This window comes from Melopsittacus undulatus, chromosome 1 (assembly GCF_012275295.1).
Source record: "Melopsittacus undulatus isolate bMelUnd1 chromosome 1, bMelUnd1.mat.Z, whole genome shotgun sequence".
NCBI lineage: Eukaryota > Metazoa > Chordata > Aves > Psittaciformes > Psittaculidae > Melopsittacus > Melopsittacus undulatus.
This window is the reverse complement of record NC_047527.1, coordinates 52,756,876-52,781,460: the sequence shown is the minus strand read 5'-3', so window position 1 is coordinate 52,781,460 and position 24,585 is coordinate 52,756,876. Positions and strand designations below refer to the sequence as shown.

At 42.2% G+C, this 24,585-nt stretch overlaps 1 protein-coding gene across 1 annotated transcript in view; it reads right to left on the bottom strand.

The window, feature by feature from the left end:
* Positions 1 to 22,333, bottom strand: part of RALBP1 (ralA binding protein 1) — a 37,334-nt gene extending 15,001 nt beyond the window's left edge. The window contains exons 1-2 of the mRNA XM_034061255.1: positions 22,171 to 22,333; positions 1,114 to 1,407 (exon numbers count right to left, since the gene is read on the bottom strand). Coding sequence (XP_033917146.1) covers positions 1,114 to 1,357 — 244 coding nt within the window. The 5' untranslated portion in view covers positions 1,358 to 1,407; positions 22,171 to 22,333. The remainder of the gene's footprint in view (positions 1 to 1,113; positions 1,408 to 22,170) is intronic.
* Positions 22,334 to 24,585: the final 2,252 nt, after the last annotated feature.

Below are 24,585 nucleotides of genomic sequence, written 5' to 3'. Positions count from 1 at the left end.
GAGGTACACTGGCAGCCAGAACTTCCAGGCCACAGAGACAGAAGCATGGTAGAAGAGGAACATTATTTTGAAGTTTTGCTAAAACAAATGTCAGTTAAAAAAAGCCCCAGCATGTGGGCTGTGATATTTAGGTTTCAGAGACTTGGACAGGAAAGATCTTTCTGGTACTGAGAGAGCTCACTACCAAATTAGTATTTCCAAGGGCTTTGTTCTCTCAGAACATGTAGAGGAACTCTTACAGAATAAAAACTATTTCATGTTTCCAAAATTTTCTGCACAAATCTAAAGGTGGAAGTTAAGATTTCCCTTGTGTTGTTTTGATGGAGGGGTACACTTTCTAAATGAAAACTTCCATTCTGGACAGGGATAAACTGACAAAGAATGGATTCTACAGTCAAAGCTTTACTTTCCTCTAACCTTTAAACTGTTGGTTCTCGCAAATTCAGATCTCAATGTTGGCTTGCACATTTCTGAACTTTGCAATACCACTTTGGCACTGCTGGTGGAAACTGCATGATCAGATTAAAATGAGAAGCTAGAGAAAAAAAAGGACACAGATCTTACTGCTTCTCAAACAATGATGCAGTGTGCACAAGACAATCTGAGGTGCTAACAACAGCAAAGTCTGAACACATGAGACATAAGGGAAAAGAGCTAAAGTTGTTGAAACTGACTCTTCCAAATTTAAAAAGTACAAAATTCAGGTCAAACTTAGTTTTATCTTAGCCCCTCAGCTGCAATTTCAAAACCCATCTATTTAGAAATACACTTGTAAACTTCCACTTAGAATGTGAACAGATAATGAGATTATAAGAAGCCCATGCCAGGCGATTACCAATGCATTGCTAAAGGTCCTGGATAAACTAGTTTATTAGTAATTCCGGGCATATGCTTGGCACCTGTACCTGTGCAGCAAAAAACAAAACCAGTTTTTGGTTAAGGTGTGGGCTTCTTTGGAAGAGAAACAGGTATTGCACAAAGCCTACTTGTACAAGTTAGCTTCCTTCACACCTAATCAAGTTTAAAAAAAGCACTGGAAATACTAAGCAATTGTGAGAAAGAAAGAGAGAAGAAGAAATTCTAAGCATGAAATAAGAGTAGTTTCCTACTCACTTCTTTTTTCTTTCTTCTTAAACTTTCCTTTCTTCTTCCCATGCTCTTTTTCATCATCAGATACTATATCTGGAGGCTCATGCAAGCTGTCATGAGGTGGCGAAGGCTCACCAGTGCGGTACAATCCAGGGAATTTTGTAGGGCTGATTTCTTCAGAGCTGGGAGTACGAGCAAGACCTCCACTGTGCTCTACCCGACGGTGTTCACTGGGGCTGCTAGTGGGAGGCAGGAAGCACTCAGTCATTCTGATTCCCTGATATCCAAGTGAGATCTTCTGCTACCTGTCCATCACACCTGCAGAAGGGAAAACAAAAAGAAACCCCACACAATTTTAAGCAATGGGTTTCAGACCACCTTGTTTAGAGCTCTATCATGAAAACACAAATAGCAATGCCTCCTACAAGGAATGTTCCAACTTCTGTCAAGACATAGTAATATAACAACAGGTCCTAAGCTCAGGGTTTGCAGAATCTGTCCATTAACACCTAAGCCACATTAATATAATGTGAGCTGCTATTTTATTCATTTATACTTTGTAATATGTAAAACATATATATAAAGTAGGAGAACATTTTAACATTTGAAATAATTCTTAACAAAATTCATAGGCAGCTTATGTACTGATTGGTAATATTTACTATAAAACAGCTAACTTTAAACTTTCGATACAAATAGATTTGTCTGGAAGCTCAGAGTGTGAGCACTGCACTTCAGGCAAAGATCATTTTCATCTTTCCCAAACATATTTTATAGATGCAAATAAGAGCTTGCCTAGCCTGCTGCAATAAGGGGGGGGGGGGAGTTAAAGCAAATCCATCTTCTAATTATGCTAATGCAAATTAAAGAAGGTAGAAAAAGCGTGATTGTTTTTCTGGCATATAAGAATTTCACATTCAAAGAGGGGGTATCAGGTCATCTGCACCCAGATGCTGGTATGTTGTCTGCTTGAGAGTTATGACCAAATAAAAGCTAATATGAAAACTGCTGAAGAAAGCCAATACATAAATTCTCAGCAAAGAAATGCATAAGCAAAAAACCTCTTCCTAGCACAGATAATTCCAGAAATTCCCCAGAACTGCTGCATGGGACATCATACCTCTGGAGTCCACTCTGCTGAACTTGACCCTTTGGGTTTAAATGGTCACCCTCAGATATGAGCCATTCTTTCATGGGATGAAAGGAAAACAGAAATAGAGCTCATCCCAGAGAAACAAAAAGCTATTTCCCACATCCACTGCTATAATTGTCTGACAGGTCAAGTCACAGTTACAGGCTAACTTCAATACAACTTCAATCTGTGCTACTGTGTTACTGCTGACAAGAAACTGAGCTACTAGAAGACAAATAGGAGAAAAAAAGATTTTTGTTATTTTAAGCATGTATCAGTTCCACAGCCTGGCCCCCTGTGCAGCCACAGGAGTGTCACAGGGAAGACTCTGGACACTTTGAGAAAGGTGCCCTGCACTTCAGACCTAAAGCGATCATGGTGGCTGTGTAGTCATGGCCTCAAACCTTCCTTCCCAAAAAACCAAAACACAAACCCCAGAATTAAAACATGGTATAAGATTATTCACATAAGCCTTAATAAACCTATGAGTATTTTAGTTGTGATGAGTATATCTAGATATAATACCTGCAGTTTCTGCCCTAGCCTTTGTACTCTGCAGTCACCTCTGGTACACCTGCTATTTAATGCTGATGTACAGATTACAGTTAAGAAGAAAGCAGTCATCCCTTTGCTAAGTGAGGCAAACAGTCATGGATACCCAATACTTCATAAAATCTCATTCAGAGAAATAAATGACACAACTCCTGGCTAGGCAGGAACTCCAGATACATCATACAGATACACTACAACTTCTTATACAAAAGCAGAAAGCCTTTTTAAAAGAGAACAGCATTAACACGAGGCACAGACAGTGTCTTTATATTTTTTTCTTGTCATGCTTGTTGGATTTTGTTACATTTTAAATTGCTATCAAATACTCCACTGATAATTCAATATTGTGTTTAAACGAGTAAATGGTGTAGTCAAACAAGATATTTTAGGAGAAATGTCCAAGTATCTAAAGCTTCAGACTCACAGATATCAAAACAGGACAAAACTTTCAATAACACAAGCATTTTCAATATTACCAATGACACAGACTGGCAATACTACTGCATTCAACTGAGTACCAGAATGATGTGTAAAATTCCTGCAGAGCACCTCTTTGCATTTCATCCACCCACCCCCAAAAAGCAGAACTCAAACCACCCCACCCAAAGCTGCTGAACAGACAGACTAAACTTTAACTGTAACCCAGGGGATGAAATTAGAAATATTACACATAAGTGAATAGGATGCACCACACCCCCAATCAGTCCACGTCTACAGTGGGCAAGACAAGCAAATGCACAGAGGGAAAGGACAATGCATTGCCAAGGCACATAAACTCCACCATGGAAAATAAGGGTGCACATGCTTTTGCCTCTGGAACTCAGCTGAGCTCCTGGGGTGAAGCCAGCCTTAGCCCATACGTTCCACAACACTCTTCAGCAGTATTACTCAACTCCTGGCATCTTACTTACGGATTGACAGAATACAGAAAAGCAGAATATGCAATTGTGCTTTGCCACGTTAATATTTACAGATGTGCCCAGCTAAGTGGGTTTTGGGGAGGGTTGTATTTGTTTCTTTGGTTGATTGGTTTTTTTTAGAACCAACCTCTCATCCTTCAGTTCTCTCTGTATGCAGAACACAGTGAAAGCTGTATGAAAGAAAGACTCTCACTACAGGTGATCACTCACAGGGTTTTATGGAAATTACTCAGATCAGAATTTGAATACAGCACAGTAAGACGCAGAATTATGAGAAACAAAATGTTTATGAGGTCTTTTAATATGGTTCATTCTTTACTCTGGCTAGAGCAGAGACACTGACTAAAAATAATGGTGCATATTTGTAAATGCAAACAAAGTAAGACTGCACCTGGTTTCGTATTTTTTATTTTACAGCTTTAAGAAAGCATTGCTTTTCTATACAAGTTCCTAATCCTTTAAGTGAGGGAGAAATTCCATGGCATTCAAATTGATATATCAAGACCTATCAGCAGAATCGGAGCCTTTAGAACTAACGTACTATTTCCGTACAAAACTGCATCCTTCCTCTAGCTTTCACAGCAAAAAATGGTGAGAATGAAAAAAAGCATGGATCCTCTCAGCATTTTGAAAAGGAACATTTCTAACAGGCTGATTCTTCTGCCAACTTCTCCCTCTCAGACTTGACCCTTTGTTCCAAATCTGTTACTGAGTCAGTCCTGCTTTCTGCAGCAGGCTCCTTGCTTCAAATTGCTTTCCTTCACCTATGCAGTTCTCATCTGTCAGATTTAACAGCTCACTACTAACAGCTACATCCCATGTGGGGAAGGTCATATTACTCCCCCCCATTGCCACACACCCCCAATTCCAGTGGTTTGCTTTCCCCAGACCCCCTTGTGAGATTATGCAATTTACTAGCTGCTCCAACAGACTTCTGCTGCTGAGCTGGCTTGTGGAAGAGCTCAACAGTCACCCAAGATGGAAAAAAGAGGGGTGGCAGAACAGGATAACAGGGTTGCAGCCTTCTCTGGGCAGCTTTGTTTAGTGATATTGCATGTACAGCTTAATCTCCCCAGAGTTTACTTTCACTCAGATCTAACTAACTACTCTTTACCGCATTCCCAAAATGCAGTTTCTTGAACCGTTTTTCTGCTCAACATGGAGTCAAACCTTCAGAATAACTGAGTGTAAAAAATAAACAGCCTTCACCGAACATGTGCAGAATTGTGACATTTCCTCTACCCCCCCAAGGAAAGACTAAATTAAAGGAGAATTTAAACATGGAAAGCAGAAGGTATGTCCTTAACACAAACTCCCAGACATCATACCACCACCATAGAATCATAGAATGGTTTGGGTTGGAAAGGACCTTAAAGATCATCCAGTTCCAATGCCCTGCCACAGGCAGGGACACGTTCCGCTAGACCAGGCTGCTCCAAGGCCCGTCCAACCTGGCCTTGAGCACTGCCAGGGATGGGGCAGGCACAGCTTCTCTGGGCAACCTGCGCCAGTGCCTCACCATCCTCATAATGAAAAACTTTTTCTAATAACTAATTCAAGTCTACCCTCTTTCAGTTTAAAGCCATTCCCCCCTGTCCTATGTCCCCATATAAAAAGTCCCTCTCCAGCTTTCTTGTAGGTGCTCTTTAGGCATTGGAAGGCTGCTCCAAGGTCTCCCTAGAGCCTTCTCCAGGCTGAACAACCACAGCATGCTCAGCCTGTCTTCACAGGAGACATGTTCCAGCCCTCTGAGCATCTTCATGGCCTTCCTCTGGACTTGCTCCAGCTCAGCCGTCTTTCAAGACCATACACAAAGCACAGGAATGCAGGCTGGGGAGATGAAGATACCGAATGGGCAAAGTAATGTGGAGGTCGTTTCTAGCATAATTTTTAAAATAACAACTCTCTCCTAAAATAATCAGCCTGAGCTACATATCTACTAAGTAAAAATCAATATTAAACAGCTGAGGTTTGGAAAAAACATAAAAAAGTGAAGACAAGAGAGACATGACAGGAAGCCTTAATAAATTCCACTTATTACAGTGTGTCATTTAATCCAGCATGAACATATTAAAAGAGAGGCACAGTCTGAAAGACCAAACTCACAGCTCTGTCATTCACACAGAAGGCTCTATTATTTCTGTTTTGCACTGGGTCTGTGACTTTGTGCCTTGGAACAAATTACAACAGCAGAAGCAAATTAGAGCAGGTGATTGCATGCACAGATGTTATTTTGCAAAGCTGTGAGGCAGAATGAGGGACACAGGGTATTTTTCTGCAACAAGCATTATGCAAGACCACATCTGAAACACAGTGGGTGTCCCTAAGTCATCCCATTCTGCCATAAGCAGATACACTCCGAAAATCTGGATGTTACACTGAAAATATCACTACCAGATACCAGAACCTGTTCTACTGTCACTGCCTAAAAGCAAGAGCAAAAACACAGCAGTGCCTCATCATCATACTCAGTTCAAAAGATGTGGACTTACATGAAGAAACTGACGTTATTTTAAGAAATGAGGACACACCACTTTTGGAAAAAAAAATCCTTAAAAATTATGCTTTTAAAGAAGCATAGCTCCATTTCAGAAAGTAATGAGCCATAAAAGGAAAGAATAAAAACTATAACTTAGTGTCAAAGCACTTCAGAAACCATGAGTGGCACTCATAAAACTGCTGAGATAGTTGAAAAAGATGACTTGGAGGATGAGAAGACAGAAGTTATTTATTTAGTAAAGTTATACAATGTCTGAGACATGTCTAAGTTCTATATCTTGCTCATACTATTTTTACAACATACTGAGAAGCTTAATGCAAAACACTTGCTTTCACTCAAATGCTTCTTAGACTGAAACGTTGCCATGCAGTCAAACAGCAAAATGGCATCAGAGGCCACCTACTTTATTTAACAAGTGGTACCCAGGTACATAAACAGTGCCCTTTCTTTAACAAGGCAATGTGGCCAGGCAAAGAGGAAGAAAAGGGAAATGCTTCACATAGACAGGTAAAGCAAGTTTAAAATTTCACAAGTCACAAGTAATCACAAACACAGCATTAAGTAACTCCCTTGTGACTCATACACGCTTCGTAACTGGCAAGAACTAATGCCTCAAGAAGGGCTTTCACAAGATTTTTTTGGATAAAGAAAATAACTGCTTAGCAGCATTCAGCTCCTAAACTGAGATTACTTTACAGGATATGGGATGCTATGAGAATGTTAGAAAATGTACACTAAAGAAGTGTCTGTCATCACGCAACTCAAGTCATAGAGGAACAACCTGTACATTTGTCAAAAATAATGCCAGCATCAGATCAGCTCTACAAGTAACATAAACAGGTTTGTGCGTTCTCTCAGTTACCTGTAGGTGGATAAAGTCTACAGCAATAACAATACGATTTGAAGTATTTCAAGTTCTGCTCTGAGAGTCCATACCGGCCTAGAAGTAGTGATATACAGACACACAGAACTATTTACTCCTCAACAATCAGAGAGCTATATACCACATCCATACTGGAATGGACTGCTGGAGGAGCCAGCTCACATTCAGAATCTGTAGCAGGATCCAGGTTATTCCCTGTTAGTGAGGGTACACCAGCTGCTCATTAATCCATTCAGAAGAGAGCCAACCTTAATATAAATAATTAAATAGTATTTTAGGTATTTTAGAAATGTCTCTGATCACATTATGATAAAGCCTCACAATCACATGAAGATAAAATCTCCAGGTATGCAGCAGCACATGCTCTCCACTTTGCTTCACTTTAGGGAAAAGTGTCACAGCCTCTAGTCTACAAATTCTGTGCAGCTCCATCAGAATTGCAATTCACCAGCTGATTCCAATAGATATCCTGGGGAAAACAAAACTTTCCCAGGGGATCCAAGTTAAGTGCTTTGCTCTAGACAGAGCACACCTGGAAAGAGATCCGCCATAACCACACAGGAGAAACCTCTGTCCCAAGAGGACAGATTCTATGAGTCTAAGACCCTGCCTCCTGCACTGGCTATGCTGTCACACTGCCTTTTTTTTCTGCCTGGTGAGACATGCTGTGAGTTTATATCCTGCTGCACATTCCAGAGCAAACTAAATCAGACAGTCTAGGAGAAAAGTCAAGGCACAAACTTTTGTTACAGGGTAACAACCAAAGCCTTATACAGAGGTTACACAAACTATGTGACATGTTGCTCCCATGCTCATTCTCATTGTAGAATCATAGTTTGGGTTGGCAGGGACCTGAAAGACCATGCAGGTTCATCCCCTCTGCCACAGGCAGGGACATCTTCCACTAGGCCAGGTTGCTCAAGGCCCTGTCCGACCTGGCCCTTAACACTGCCAGGGATGGGCAGCCACAATTTCTCTGAGCCCTTCCACATGTCTTTTCCCAGCTGAATCAACTGCTACGGAAGCAGCTTCCAAGCAGTGTGTTACATTATGGTCATAACCACAAATGTAAGAGACATTCTTGGAAATAACTGGCCAGCTAACAACTGGAAAGACTGCTGTTTAATTGCTTTATGTGGCATGTTTCTGAAGTAACAAGCAGAAGGTCTGGATTCTGCATCATGAGGCAGATGGGCACTGTGACCAGGCCAGACTTTAGCAGGAGTATCTTGACTCATCAGCTACCAGCATGACCACTGCTACTGCCCACCCAGAGAATAATTTCTCATCCTTCCAACTTCTTGGGAAAGTGCGGATTGCTGTTCTCTAGTCTCACCCCCTATGAATCCTGCTCCTGGTTCCTATGGTCTTGTCACCACAACATAACCCAACACCAATTGCCCCAGTAATCGTAGTCAAGCTCGGTACACTAGTTTTCCATTCCATTTCCACCACTTCCCAGGCTCAGTCCCTTTCCATTAACTTCTTTATCCCCTTCTCCCACAGTCCAGCTCCTCCACCATCAGGACTACATCTCCTCTCTCTTACAATCTCCTCCTCACCACACAGGTGTTCAGCACCTAGATGTGTGAAACTTCAGTTTCCCCATTCCTCTTCTCCACACCCAGTGCCTCACCAAACCTCACTTTTTGGTTGTTCACTGTTCCCTAGGTTTCTCTTGCCACGTTCTACTTCTCCCACACTCACTTCCATTTAAAGCTTCTGAAAATCATGATCCACTCATTTAGCCAGAAAATCTGGGAGGTCTTCTCCAGCCAAAAAGTTAGGTATCCCTTCTAAACTACAAACCGCATTAGAAAGGTTTGCCTGATTACCAAAATAGGATTTGCTACAGAAGACATACTCTTCCCCTCTAGCTGAATTCTCAGAAACAGTTTGAAGGATCTGATTTGCACTTTTTTTTGTTTAGAATTTTAAATACCTGCCTAAGAAACTCAGCTTTTCAGCCCAAATGTAAACATGGGAAGTTTTGATAAGGGCTGAACTATTAAGATCTGAACTGAATTATACGAACTCTCCTGCAAATATACCAAACTCTCATATACTTCTGAAAAATACCACATTGTACAAAATATATCATACTCACTATTGCTTCGATTGGCCTTAGAATTATTCCTGCTGTAACAACCCCATCCCTTTTGTCCTGTCCACCTCTCCTAATTCCCACATGTGCCAGCACTAACACTTGTAAAACACAACAGAAAGTTATACTCTTACCACTTATCAGAACAAAGGAGGAAAGTGCAATAAGAGATGTGCAGTTTAACAATCGCTATAAACACTGCATCACATCAGGTTTTCTTTGCCCTCAGCACTATACACAAGTTTTAGACAATTCACGTTTTCTGACAAGTCTTCCGATGAGTTGTCCAATCCCTGGTCACCAAAGGTCTGCAGCAAGTCATACGTACAGCAAGTAATGATCCTGTGAATTGAGATTAAGTTTCATGCTGTTAGCAGTTCCTGGGCTGAACTTATTTAACAACAAATTGCCCTTATCACAGATTTCAACTATGGAATCATTCAGTCACACTCTAGTACCTGAACTCAGCCAACTTGAGAACACCTTAGTTATGTCTAGGTGGACAGTCTAAAACCCTACAAAACAGTGACTGGTTGAGATGAACGCACAGCAAATTCTGTTAAAAAAAGCAAGTGGTAATCATGAGCATGAAAAAACCAGCAACAAAATGAAGCAGAAGAGAAGCCAATGGATTTGGCATTAAGTATTTTACTGGAGGTTTAAGTGATCCTGCTGCTCTTTCAAAAGCATCTGCAGACTAACTGTAACGGATCACATGACAGAGAATGGAATCTACTTTTTGAGACAGGAAAACATGTACACATCAGTTCCATAGCCCAGTAAAAAAAATAACAATCTAAGGTTACACACAGCCTAGTTTTGGCTTTTGTTTTGCTGGGGTTTTTTTAAGAGTGCATGAGATAATGCATGCTAAAATACTAGAAATGACAAGGGTAAACAGAAAATATTAAAGTCACTTTGCTTTGGATTTAACACTAGCAACGAATCTGAGACATGCCTACACACCAAAAATGTGTAATGCAACACACTGGTATTTCTGTAACAGCAATAATTCACCTGGCAAAAGCAACAGCAGCAGGAGAGATGCGGTAACACACTGCGAGGCTCCTGCCAGCAGGTAGAGTTCAAGATCTACAGAGATATTGGGAACATATTCAGTTGACATGTATGGGCAGATACTAAGGTGGCTGCATTATCATCTTTCTTATCCATATTAATTACAACAAAACCAGAAGAGGTATGCTCCCCCTCCTAAAAACATCACTTAACTTGTGTCTGCCAGTTTGTCCTCTAAAAGCCACTTGCCACCACCTGCTACTAGTACACCAAGTTCAAAACAAAGCCTGGCTACACTTTGTTACTGCATAAACGTGCTTAATACATAGAGGAAATGGCAAAGTGCTCACATGCTGCACAAAGTACCATGTGCGGAATCCAGGCAGCATCACTTTTTAATCCATTATTGAGATTATCTTTTAGATTGGATGTAGAAACCCCAATTAGAAGCACCATGTTGCTTCACTGAACTGTGATCATTATTTTATTAATGGAATTTTCAAACAGTATTAAGTTAATTTCATAACGCTTTAACTGGGAGGTCAGTGTGAACAGTCTAGTTTACCTTACCAAAGGCAAAACACATTAAATTCTAAGGCTTTATCATCCTGAGAAATAAGCATTTTTCTGAAAGTATATTAATGACACACAAACTTTTAAGGTTAAAAATGAGAAAATTAAGTTTCTTGCACTTTACACTGAATTTTTTCCACCATGCTTGAACACAGACAAAAAGATCTATAAATTACAGACTGCTGTTTGAACTGACAACTCTATAATGTAAGGAGAAACTAAGAACAGCTTTGCTTGGATGTCTTCACAGTGTGATACACGACACAGATGATCAGTTTCCATGTATGATTTTATTTCATGTTTAAAACCCTACATGTCCCACTGTAACACAGGCAAATCATATCCAACATTTAGTGAATATTAAATTAAGACAGAACTATGGTGGTTGAGAGAAAACCCATTCTATTGTATCAGTAGAAATGAAAATTAAGGAATCTGATCTAGAAAAAATGTTCATACAACAGCTTCTCTGATTATTTTTAGTGATTACTTGATAACTATCTGCTCATTATTTTCAATGATTATTTGATAACTATGTCTATCTGCAGCACCTTTTTTTTTTTGCTTACAGACTCCATTATATTATCAAGCTAACATCAGTGGCTATTGACCTAGAAACCCAAGCAAAAGAAAAGCCTCCCGCTCTGCCTTCACTGGTTGTTTTATTAGGCTCATATTGAGTAAAATCAACTGGAGGTTGGGCTGAATGCAAACGCTTTCCCAATTTAACTATAATTGATAGGAGTATAATGTTTCCATGCTCCCAGCACAGCAAAGCCTTGTTGTAGATGCAGTTTCACCCAATAAGAGATTTTTTTCCTTATGTAGCTTATTTCCTTTGCAGATCTGTTTTGCACCATGCCAGCAAAATAATAGCTTTATTGATCCATGTTATGTCTATAGAGTGAAACATGCTGGAACAGATGCTGATGTCTGTCAAACTCATGCTATATGTAAAAGAATATTACCTTTTTTTTTAAATTATGGTATATAACATTCCAGAAAAGAAGAGGACTGTATTGTCTCCTCTTTTCAGACATATTTCCATCAGTGTCAGTGACAACTCTTCATCACCACCACATGAAGTAGTTAGCCTTTCTGTAGATCTCTAGATTTTTAGTTATTTTTTGTCAGTACTCTATGTAGAGTTGGGATTAGGAAGCTCTGTTTCCCACCCTGCCCCAGACTTACTCAGTACCCAAGGGGAAAGTCAATTTCAATATTTATAAGCTCAGTAGATTATTAATTATGATTAACACCACCACCTGCAGGGCTGAGATGTTGCAAAATGTTGTGCATGAGAACACTGAAAACACACACACATTCAAGGTGAGGTGCAGCATCACCCACCCTGGGGCAGCAGCTGATCCCTGCAGTGACTGGCTGGGAAGCAGGAACCTGCCTCCACAGCCAGCAAAGGCTTCTTCAGTGGCACCCATGGGGAAGACTCATCAGTTAAATTACTGATTACTGAAACAGCAGTAGGGCCCACAAGTTCACAGTATTTGTTTGCTATGCCAATTTACATAGACAGCCTTACAAGAAAGCTTGCATAAAACACCAGCTTTACAGAAAAAAAAAAGTATAAACATCCTTAGAATTGAAAGTAAAATTCACATTTTCTACAGCTAGCTTCAGCTCAGCCTGGAGCACCTACTGCAGTAATTTCTGGCTATCCTACAGCTTCAGAGTATCATAAAAAACCCTTTACCTTATTAAATACACACCGATTGCTGTTTTTAATTTACTTGCACAATGTAATAAAAATGAGCTGAATAATAACAAACAGACATTAAAAATATGTGTACTTCTCAGCTGGCAAAAAAGTTTGGTATCTGATAGTACAGGACCAAACAAGTTCTGACTGTTATTCCCAAATCTGTTGTGTAGCATTGCCTACATGGGAAAAATCATGCTCTTCAAGTAATGCTTGGAATAATCTCCCCAGGGACGTGGTAGATTTCCCAACACTGGACACTTTTAAGATTTGCCTGGACAGGGTGCTGGGACATCTAATTTAGATCATGCTTTACCAAAAAAGGTTGCACCAGATGGTCCTCAAAATCCCTTCCAACCCAGTGTTCTGTGATTCTATGAAATAACATTAGTGTAGGTAGTTTAATGGAAGCCCTAATAAACATGAGACAAAACAGTGCCATTGTCTTCCCCCTGCCCCCAAAAGAATATAAACCAGCCTCCAACAGTATAAGGCATTTTTAAGACTGAGGTGAGATCCTTGCTCTTAAGTACTGAAAAATACCACTTATAATTTACCTGTCAAAAACATACATCTGTAGCTGACTGTTCTAATGATACACACTAACTGCAAACTTCTGTGATAAGCATTTGTGTATCTTTCAGATGTCTTCAAGGTCTATCTGACTGAAACAGCATATTAAAAACTTCATTACAGAAGGATTTTGTAATTAAGAGCTAACAGTCAAAAGAATACAACCATACTAGAAAACTATAAGCCAGTTTAATAATAAAATAAATGAAATATCATAAAATTGTAGCACACAAAAAGACTGCTGCAGGTAACAACCAGTGTAACTTTTTGGTGTAGTACACAGATCTCGGCACATTCCAAGATACATTTGTGACAGTCATTGCCGGAATATTAGTTCCTCTTTATTATCTTTGTTGAGGAACTTGGATTTGAATCTGCATCTTAGTATGTCAGTCACATCAATTTACTGAATCATCTAGAAAACAAACAATCCACATATTCATCACCTCCTCTTTCAGCTGGAAAGCTGCATTTCACTTCCTCCACCAGCTTTTCAAATCCTTTTCAAAACATGACTGATAAAAACCACACCTCATCACCAGTGTACGAGTTGTGTAACTTCTGGAGAACTGCAACCCCAAGTTTCAGGATTAAGACTTCAGAAGTATGCCTTGTGAAACATCTCTTCACCTAAGATTAGCCTGCAAGTGGCCAGCACAAAGAAAACTTACAGAATTTGTAAAGATTAAAACATCTAAAGAGTGAGAAAAGCTAAACCCACTAGACTGCAATAATCCAAGGAGTTTCTTGGTAAATACATTCAATCAGGTTAGGTTGGTTTTTTTTCACCAAGCTCTTACATTTTTAGTCCATTTAATCAATTAAAAATATCCCATCAAATATGAAAAGCTCTTTAGGCTATCTTAAAAGAACAGCATCTCCTTTGAAGCCACCACAACTGAAAATTAAGAGAGGAGCGTGTCAGATGATACTTTTCTTCAAATCCAATTAAAAAAGAGAAAGGTACTTTAGGCTTTGTACAGATCCTCATTATGCTTTTATATAGCATTTGGTTCACAATTTTAAAATCTACTGGAGTTAGATTATTACAAAACATAGTAAAATATCTGCCAGTTATCTTACATAAGGCAATATTAGCCGCTCCAGCCAATGAGCCGGCTTCATTTGGAGCTCAGATCAGATGCCTCTATACAAATGCCCGTAGCATGGGGAACAAACAAGAGGAATTAGAGATGTGGGCACATCTATGGGGCTATGATATAATAGGCATCACAGAAACATGGTGGGATGGCTCCTTTGACTGGAGTGTTGGAATGGAAGGTTACAGGCTTTTTAGAAAAGACAGGCCCGGTAGGAGGGGAGGGGGAGTTGCCCTTTATGTTAGGGATAGGCTGGAGAGTATGGAACTCTGTCTGGGGACAGTTAACAGAAAGTTTGTGGGTCAGGGTTAAGGGGAAATCGGTGACGGGACACATTACTGTGGGGATATGTTACAGACCGCCTGATCAAGAGGAACCTGTGGATGAAGAACTCTACAGACAAATAGGAAAAGCCTCACGCTCACAGGCCCTTGTTCTCATGGGGGACTTCAACCACCCTGACATCTGTTGGGGTGACTGTACGGCCCAGCACAAGCAATCCAGGAGGTTTCTCGATTGTGTGGAAGACAACTTCCTTCTGCAAGCAATAGAGGAGCCAACAAGGAGAGGTGCCCTGCTTGACCTCGTGCTCACCAACAGCGAAGGGCTCGTTGGAAATGTGACTCTCCAGGGAAGTCTTGGATGCAGTGATCACGAGATGGTCGAATTCAAGGTCCTCAAGACAATGAGAAGAGCATGCAGTCAGCTCACTGCCCTGGACTTCAAGAGAGCAGACTCTGGCCTCTTCAGGAACCTGCTTAGCAAGGTTCCATGGGATATAGCCCTAGGAGGTAAGGGGGCCCAAGACTCTTGGTTAATATTCAAGGATCACCTGCTACAAGCTCAGGAGTGTTGCATCCCGACTAGAAGGAAGTGCAGCAGGAGGACCAGGAGACCTCCTTGGATGGATAAGGAGCTGCTGAGAAAAATTCACAAGAAAAAAGAGGCTTATAAAAGGTGGAAACAAGGACAGGTGGCCTGGGATGAATACAGGGATGCTGTCCGGGTAGTTAGGGACCAAGTTAGGAAAGCTAAGGCCCAACTGGGGCTAAACTTGGCAAGGGATGTTAAAGATAACAGGAAGGGATTTTATAGGTATGTAGCGGCTAAAAAACAGACTAAGGACAATGTAGGCCCCCTCCGGAAACTTTCAGGAGAACTGGCTACACAGGACTTGGAGAAGGCTGAGGTTCTGAATGGCTTCTTTGCCTCGGTCTTCACTGGCAAAGGCTCTGACCGCACCACCCAAGTCTTGGAAGGCGGACACAGGGACTGTAAGAATGAAGACCTCGGGCCCACTGTAGGAGAGTATCTGGTTCAAGACCATCTTAAGAACCTGAATGTACACAAGTCCATGGGACCTGATGAAATCCATCCGCGGGTCCTGAAGGAGCTGGCGAATGAAGTTGCAAAGCCACTGGCCATCATATTTGAAAAATCATGGCAGTCAGGTGAAGTTCCTGACGACTGGAAAAAGGGAAATATAACCCCCATTTTCAAGAAAGGGAAAATGGATGACCTGGGGAATTACAGACCAGTCTCATCCCTGTGCCTTTCAAAATCTGGGAGCAGATTCTCTTGGAAGGCATGCCAGGGCACATGAAAAACAACAAGGTGCTTGGTGACAGCCAGCAAGGCTTTACTAGGGGAAAATCCTGCCTGACCAATTTGGTGGCCTTCTATGACGGGGCTACAAAAGTGATGGACAGGGGTGGAGCAGCTGACGTCATCTACCTGGACTTGTGCAAAGTGTTCGACACTGTCCCACATGACATCCTTGTCTCTAAATTGGAGAGACATCAATTTGATAGGTGGACCACTTGGTTGATAAAGAACTGGCTGGATGGTAGCACTCAAAGAGTTGTGGTCAACGGTTCAATGTCCGGCTGGAGATCAGTAATGAGTGGTGTCCCTCAGGGATCAGTGTTGGGACTGGTCTTGTTTAATATCTTTGTCGCTGCCCTCAGCAAGTTTGCCGATGACACCAAGCTGTGTGGTTCTGTTGATATGCTAGAGGGAAGGAATGCCATCCAGAGGGACCTTGACACACTTGTGAGGTGGGCTGATGCCAACCTCATGAAGTTTAACCATGACAAGTGCAAGGTCCTACACCTGGGTTGGAACAATCCCAGGCACAGCTACAGGTTGGGCAGAGAAGAGATTCAGAGCAGCCCTGGGGAGAAGGACTTGGGGGTGTTGGTCGATGAGAAAATGAACATGAGCTGGCTTCAGTGTACACTCACAGCCCAGAAAGCCAACCATATCCTGGGCTGCATCAAAAGGAGTGTGACCAGCAGGTCAAAGGAGGTCATCCTGCCCCTCTACTCTGCTCTCGTGAGACCTCACTTGGAGTATTGTGTGCAGTTCTGGTGTCCTCAACATAAAAAGGACATGGAACTGTTGGAACAAGTCCAGAGGAGGGCCACGAGGATGATCAGGGGACTGGAGCACCTCCCATATGAAGAGAGGCTGAGAAAGTTGGGTCTGTTCAGCCTGGAGAAGGCTGCGTGGAGACCTCCTAGCAGCCTTCCAGTATCTGAAGGGGGCCTACAGGGATGCTGGGGAGGGACTGTAGTGACTGGACAAGGGGTAACGGGTTGAAACTTAAACAGCAGAGGTTTAGACTGGATATAAGGAAGAAATTCTTTACTGTGAGGGTGGTGAGGTACTGGAATGGGTTGACCAGGGAGGTTGTGAATGCTCCATCCCTGGCGATGTTCAAGGCCAGGTTGGATGAAGCCTTGGGTGATACAGTTTTGTGTGAGTTGTCCCCCCCCATGGTAGGGGGGTTGTAACTAAATGATCTTAAGGTCCTTTCAAACCCTAACTGTTCTATGATTCTATGAATATTAAGCATGTGAAAAGGGTGTATTGGAGAGAGGAAAACACAAGTTATGGGCTTCCATAGTAACATAATAGAATATCACTACTAATACTACAAAATGAGTTTCATTGCTGGCATGTTTAGCATTAGGATTTACATTTAGCATTCAATGTAATTCATGCTAATATAAATCTGTGAAAATTTATTTTCACTGTAACATCCAAAAAATACTGCACCTTCACAGGTGTTGCTTGTGTTTAAAAAACACACCTGAACAGGCTAGAAATGCCAAAGTAGCAATAAGCCTAGTTCACAGGGCAAACAACATAGTAAAGTTCATTGAAAGTTACTATAGCAAAAAAAAAAAAATCTAATTCTAATTCTAACTAATATGTGAATCTCCTATTTTAAAAAGTTAGGTATGGTTTTCAAGAGAAGTGATATCCTTGCAGAATTCTTACTAAATTGTTTTGTGCAAAAGAGAAGCAGCAATTTTTTTTCACCATGATAGCTCTTTTCTCACAAGTGTCCAGTTAACACTATTGTTACCATACATTATGTTTTTAAAAGCCATATATGCAGCTCAAGGTCCGGTAGTACCAGAGATGCATGTTCAGTCCCAAGAGTTTCCTTCTGCCAGATGTCTGTCTTCTGGCATGAAGGTCAGTTACTCCTAACAGAAAAGCCACGCGGTCCTACTGAAACTGTAAAACAGGAAGCGAACTCCATGAGCTGACTTAAGCTAGATCATAGGAACGTGTGAAATTTTCATACTACAGAGGACAGAAAATAAACAAAATTACATTTTATTTGTACGTAACTATGTGAACTTACTTGAGTGAGGAGTTATTCACTGTTAGCAAATGTACAAAACAACCAATCTGAAATCAAGTTTATTTTCCTTAAAACAATTTTCAGTTTGGCCCAAACCTGCATTCTGATTTGGATTGTCAAGCCTGGCCACTGAGCACTGGCTCCATACTCTTCCTCTATAGCAGCCATCTGGCCCCTTCCCACCTCACACAAGCATCCACCACTTTCTTTCCTTGCATGCCTCCAGAGACCAAAATAGTCAGTTTAAAAAAGCTCGGCTGCTTGTGTGCAAGGACAATAAGGAAGGCAGTGCTGAAATGAGAAATCTGCTCCTAGTTGCAAAGCTGCCCCTTCCATTGCACTGAAGTAGAGGGCAGCACCTACTCCTTTGAAAAAGTGTCTGTCACTCATAAGCTAAAGTAGTACATCTCTGCTCACTAACGCAAGCTCTTCCCCAGTGCAGAGCTGCATGTTGGGCTGTAACTGGCAAGAATCATTAAGCCATTCCCTGCTTCCTCTAGGAAAAAGGCAGTTGTCCAGCTGAACCAAGAGAGGGATTGCCTACAAGGTCATCCAGTAAATTAACACCAAGGACTGCAAACCTTTTTTTAAAGATTTTTTTTATAGTAGCACTGATTGCTTCAGGTTTGTGTTTCTACATATCTTCCCACACTCAAAACAGACAGATGACAAACTATTAATAGTTAAGGGCACACCAGTGAGGATGAAGGACTTACACCATGCTCTTCAATTATATTAGAACATTTGCAAGACTTAATTCTGCGCATAGAAAATAATACTAAATTTGATTATTTAAGACTAAACAGAACACCTTCTTACTAATGTTTCTTTTTTAAATTGGGCTACATACCACATGAGTTTGTGCTAATAAACATCTCAGTACACTTACTCAGATTTACATTATTATTGTTTTAGCAACTGATAAGCACTTTTTCTTTATTGTTCTAGAATTCTGTGTTTATTAAATAACTAGTTGCTATGTTTTTAGTCAGGATGCTATGCCAAGCTGCTTCTGGAAGAAACTGGGACATGCTCATTATCTGTATTTTTGTTTCCTTAGTGTTACAAAAGCTACCTAAGGGAAAAATACTAAACCATGTTCTCTATCTGAATACATCTTATTTACTTACCAAAGGAAATACTACTTGTAGGCAGTGAACCGATCACTCCTAAACACTGTGATCTCATGTTTTCACATTGGTAGATCTCAGTGTCCCACGCATAGATTAGACAAGAAAAAAAGATGCCTTCTGCTTTTTCAATGCACAACTACTAATAAACAATACTAAGGACCCCAGTTATAGTTCCCAAATATTTATGAACAGACATATTTTGTTTAGGTGTTAACTTTGGTCTTTACCTTAGTAAATTACCTGAGCCATTGAAGCCACTGTAATTTGTATTTATCTTCTTCACAAATTCTTCCCTATTGGTTGAAAACACAGCACTTTACTGATGAAACCTAAATAAATATTTTTCCTAATACATTATCTTCTAGTAACATGACAGAATAAACTATAACCTCTTCAGATATACTAGAGCTGAGTGTTGCCTGAACCTATTTACTGAATCACCACTCCTTACTCAGGCAATTATATCTATCCCTCCCCATTCCACTTCCCAACAGCTGCCCTAAGTAAGCAGTCATCCCCCACTTTCTGCTGCAGCCTGAAAACAAACTGGAAGCAGTGAGTTACAGATCCCTGCTGTTATTCAGCTTCAGAGATAAAGGCTTGCTGTTGTTGCTGCCAACATCAAAGGCTCTTTCATTCTACTGTACCTGCACAGCTTCAATCAAGTCTGTATTCCCTGATGTCAAGTCCAAAAGGTGAGGGATGCCCAGTATGGGAAGGATAAGTATGGACAGGAAAGGAGTCATAACCTTAATTTTTCTAAAATCAACCCAAATCCTTACCTTTCCAGTTTTGGCTGTGACAAGGCAGAAGACACGTTATTTGTACAGCACGCACCTCTCAACACCAAGATGCAGCCAAAGTGCAAGCCTCCCACAGGCTACTCTCAGCCCAATGATGTGCTCCTTTGATGTATTTTTTTAAGCAACAATTCGAAAACTATTGTCTTTTAGGCTCATGTGAACAGCAGAAAAAGCAATTAATTCTTCAGATGAAAATCTGAAGCAGGCACATGGCAAATCATGACTAGTTTTAAGGATAGTAAATCATTCACTGAGTCATAATAAGCAGATGCACTGGTTCTGATAAAATCTTAGTAGATTATAATAGACAAACAATAAACTGAAGGCAAATGTCATACTATACTTTATTTTGGCATTTTGAGGCCAGCTACGTGACACCATGCTTTACAGAAGAAGAGCAGATTTGCATTTGTTGCTGAACAGCAGCATCTTCCATGGTAGTCTAAAAACTGCTTGTAAGAAATACCAATTTATTCAGAAAATGTTCAAACCTTTTCTGTAAGAAAATACAGCTAAAACCTATTAGGGAAATGCCTAAAGGGTACAAGTGAGATCAGAACTTCAAGGTTTTAGAGGCACTCCATATGCACAGTGGTTTTGCTTTAAGTACATCTACAGAATTAAGCCATGAAGCTCTGAAGGCAGAATGCAGTTATTGCAATACCAAGGCAACACAGATGTGCATATACAGAAATGGAAATATGCCACCCTACAGGAAAAAAACAACAGTTTTCTTGCCTGTATAACTACAATTACACCAGAGGGTTTACAGTGGAATCCTTATTTCTGAGGAAAAAAAGCCCAAACCAAATCACAGAAATTGATGCCCTCCATCCCTGAATACACCATAACTAAGAATAATGCCATAGATGCACCCTCAGTATTAAAAAATTGAGGCAGCTATGCCTATCCTCTATTTCTGACGTGGGAAGATTAAAAGAACACAACTTATTTTCTCAAATTAAAAATCAGATGGATAACTATAACAGGGAATGTAAAGTTCCCTGCTTCTCCATAATAAACACTATACTTATGACCTAGAACATTACAGCAATTGGGGGGCGTGGGGGCAGTAAATTTCAAGCACTTGGAAGTAGTAAACACTCCAAACTCCAGCTGTCTGGAAGCTTATTCCATTCCTATTTCACTGCTCTGTAGAAAACAGCCCCCCAAGAGTACGTATCACACCAACTGTGTAACTACTTGAAATGGACTAAAATAAACCAAGAAACTGTATGGATGGCATAATTCCCCAGAAGCTGCATGCAGCACCTCAAATCATATCACAACCCAAACCTAAAGGACCTCTCTGCCATTTTTCTCTAAGCTTGCTAATAAATTCACATCCATTACAGTCCTACATCATACCTAAGAGACCTTAACATCAGCTCTGAGTGCATGCCAAACATGCATGGCAAGCATTTCAAGGGTTTTCCAGATTAGAAATAGGTATGAGAATGCAGTTATGGCTGGTTTGCTGTGCTGGAACAAACGACTTGCACAAATTCGTCTGGTAAAAAGGCCTTCTTAGCCTATTATGTTTTATTACTGCTCATTAAGAACGATCACTAGCCTCAGGGACACCAGGTTGGGAGGTATGTGTCCAAACCACAGCATCCTCATGAACAAATACTGTCAGATTATCAGTACGGGTTGCTGGCATTTTTATTTTTTTTGTTTCCTTTGACAGGCATAAGCACTTAAAAGTCAGGTCTGCTTCTTTACTCACAAATCACATGCTGACATGATGAATGGTAACACATACTTTCTAAACACCATTATAGGTAGAAAACACAGCATCCTTAAAACCTGTTAAACATACTAGATGCAGTAAAAGTTTTCTATTTTTCAAGATGTGACCTCTAGGTGAAGGTAAATGAGTAAAACCCCATGACCCCCTCGAAAGCCAACCCCAAAGCAACTTCACAGAAAGCTAAACCACAGCAGACCTCTAACTGCGCCTGAGCTACAGTGAACTCGCACGATTCAAAGCCCATCAACGTTCCAGACACCCGGGCGGACGAGAAGCCTGGTCCCCGCCGCCGGTCCCCATGAGGGCCGGCAAGCAAGGCACAGGGGCCGGGCTCCGCTCCTGAGCAGCCCTCCGAAGAGTCGCTGCTGGGACGCGCCGGGCCGGGAAGGACCAGGCTGTTCCGGGCCACCGGAGGGAGCTGATCCCGCAGCGGGAAGGCCGAGAGGAGTGCCCCGGGCCTGCCGAGCCGGGAACAGGGTGGGGGAGGCGGAGTCCTCAGCGGCCCCTCCCCTCCCCCAAGCTCCGGGCAGCCCGGGGCGGCCCCTCCCCCACCCGGCAGCCGCGCCTGGGGGCTGCTCCGCACCCCTCGTTATCGCCCCTCACCCGCCCCGGGCTCCGCACCCCCTCGGGCCGGGCCGTGTCCCTGCACCCGCGGGCACTCACCGCCGGGGTCCCGCTTGCCGGCACAGCGGCTCCACCTCGGCCTCACGCCCGGGGCCCCGCCTCGCGCCCCATTCCACCTCCGCCGCCCGGCCTCGCAAAGGACGGCCGCGTAGCGGCGCGAGCTCGTCACCGCGCAGGCGCCACCCGCCTCGCTCCGGGGCTCGCGGCGGCCGGGGGCGAGAGGGGAGCGTGCGCCGAAGGGCCAGCCCCCCCCGCCCCTCCCAGACTGCGGAGGAGCGCGGCTCTGCGCAGGCGCAATGCTGTGAGGGCGGGGAGCAGAGCCGTCCTGCACGCAAGGCATGACGGGTGCTGTAGTTCCCCACCGGGGGGGGTTGCCCAGGCCACCCCCGGACTACAACTCCCAGGTGACAAGCGAAGCCCTCGCCCCTCGCCCTCGTTTCCTGAAGCCCTAAGGGCCGGGGGAGGGCAGTGAGGATCCGCTTGCTGGTGGGGGCTGCGGCTGGCTCCGGCCAGCGAGGGGCGGCCTGAGGGGAGCCCGGCGACAAACACCAGTACAACAGCTCCGTGAAGGTTCCTGAGGACGGGCGGGGAGCCGACAGTTCTCTTGAGCTGACGTACCAGGGACTGTAACCATCAGCCGTGACTGAAGCGGTGTATGACTAAATCCGTTGTGAGGCAAGATTTGTAACGGTGGGAAGCCAGCAAACGTCAAAACCAGTCAGTACCAACGCAAGGGCTGACACAGCTCTCTAGGTGTTTGCATCCAGCCTGCCTCATGAATAACGTTGCTTGTGACCTCTCCGTTTAGCAGCCATTTGTTTCAGTTTCATCTTGCATAATGAATCTGATCTTGAATCCTTACCCGCTCGTCTCTACCACTCTCTGGAATACAAGAAAGTGGAGAAATGCTCTGGATGTGACCTGTGCCAAGAAACACATCCCCATCTCCACATGCATCCTGTTTACAGTGGTGTTAAATTTTGTATTCTCTGACTTTTACAATGCGAGTTTGTGTTATGTTAAGCACCTGCATAATTTGAATCCTTTTCAGGATTCCTCATCAACAAGGGAATTTGTTTCAGTAAAAAACAGACCGATTCATTCCCACAGCCTCAAACATAATCCCTGGGTGATTGGACACATTAATACTGTGGCAGTGTGCCACCTGCTTCATTTATTCACTCGAGATTCAATGCTGCTTAGTCCCTGTCAAATGGGCTCTTTGTGCAACCTCCTGCAGTAATGCAAGAGGTCCCCCACAGGAATTTGTGCTATTCAGTAGGAAATACAAAAGGGAGAGTTGTAAACACTCTGATTAGTGTTGGAGCACAGAGATACTGTCCTCACAATGTATTACATAACCATGCAACTTCAGTTTACCTCCTCCCATCCAGAAGAAACAGTTTAACAGCGAGGGCTTACTTATTTAACTTAACGTCACCACTAATGTTGGGGTTTTGTAACCCAAACGCTGCTGCTTTTGGCAAAGAAGAGCAAGGTTATTTCAGTAACATCCTATAGTAATTTGAGATGATTGCGTGTGAGGATCTCCACTTGAAGTGATAGTCGCCAGAGGCTCTTGACTCTGAAGAGTATTATCACAGGCGGTTGCCAACACAAGTTCACACACAATAGGCCCATCATCTAATGAGCCCAGAATGAATCTTCTCCATTTTTTTGAAGACAAACAAGTGATTGTGTGTAGTGCTGACAATAGAAATTTACTGCAGTGTGAAACACATTTGGATGACTTCTGACCTACAAAACTTACTGTGGTCTGAGGCCTACTTACACAGACTGAGGCACTTTCTTACACCCTCCATGCCCCACATTCACTCTGTAAATTCTTACTGCTTTAAAGTCAAAGTAAGGAGGCTAAAGTGGCAAGCTCTCTGCTTTGAATTTCAGTCTTGCTGATGTACCTGACCCTCATAAACATACTAAAACAATAATGGAAGGAAGCATTAGAAAGCATTTTGAGAGGAAAAAAGGGGGAAAAAGGCAGAGCTGTGTTAATGAATGATTCCTTCCCATTCCCTCTCAGTGACACTCCTACTTCAAGAAAGCCAGTTCTGGGGTTGAGTTTGTCTTGGGGAGATGAGAGCCTACATGGGCTGTACTATTCTGGGATAACTGTAGATATACTATGTAATTCTCATTAACCATAAAGGAGTACACAGCAGTCAAAAGGAGGTGTGTTTATGAAAGAAACTAGTTGGCCACATACTGAAACACCCATGTGATATAAAAAGAACCTGAATATATAAAGGAAAGCCTAGAAAAAAGTAGATTAGATAGTCCCTTTGGTGGGAAAAGTCTGTTATTTATATGATGTATCACATAGAAGGAGAACCAAAAGAGCTGTCTTGACACTGAATTCTGCCTGTACAGCTCCCATGTGCACTACTGTGGAGTTACGATTCCAAAATCCTTGCAGCAAGAAGAAACTTTAAA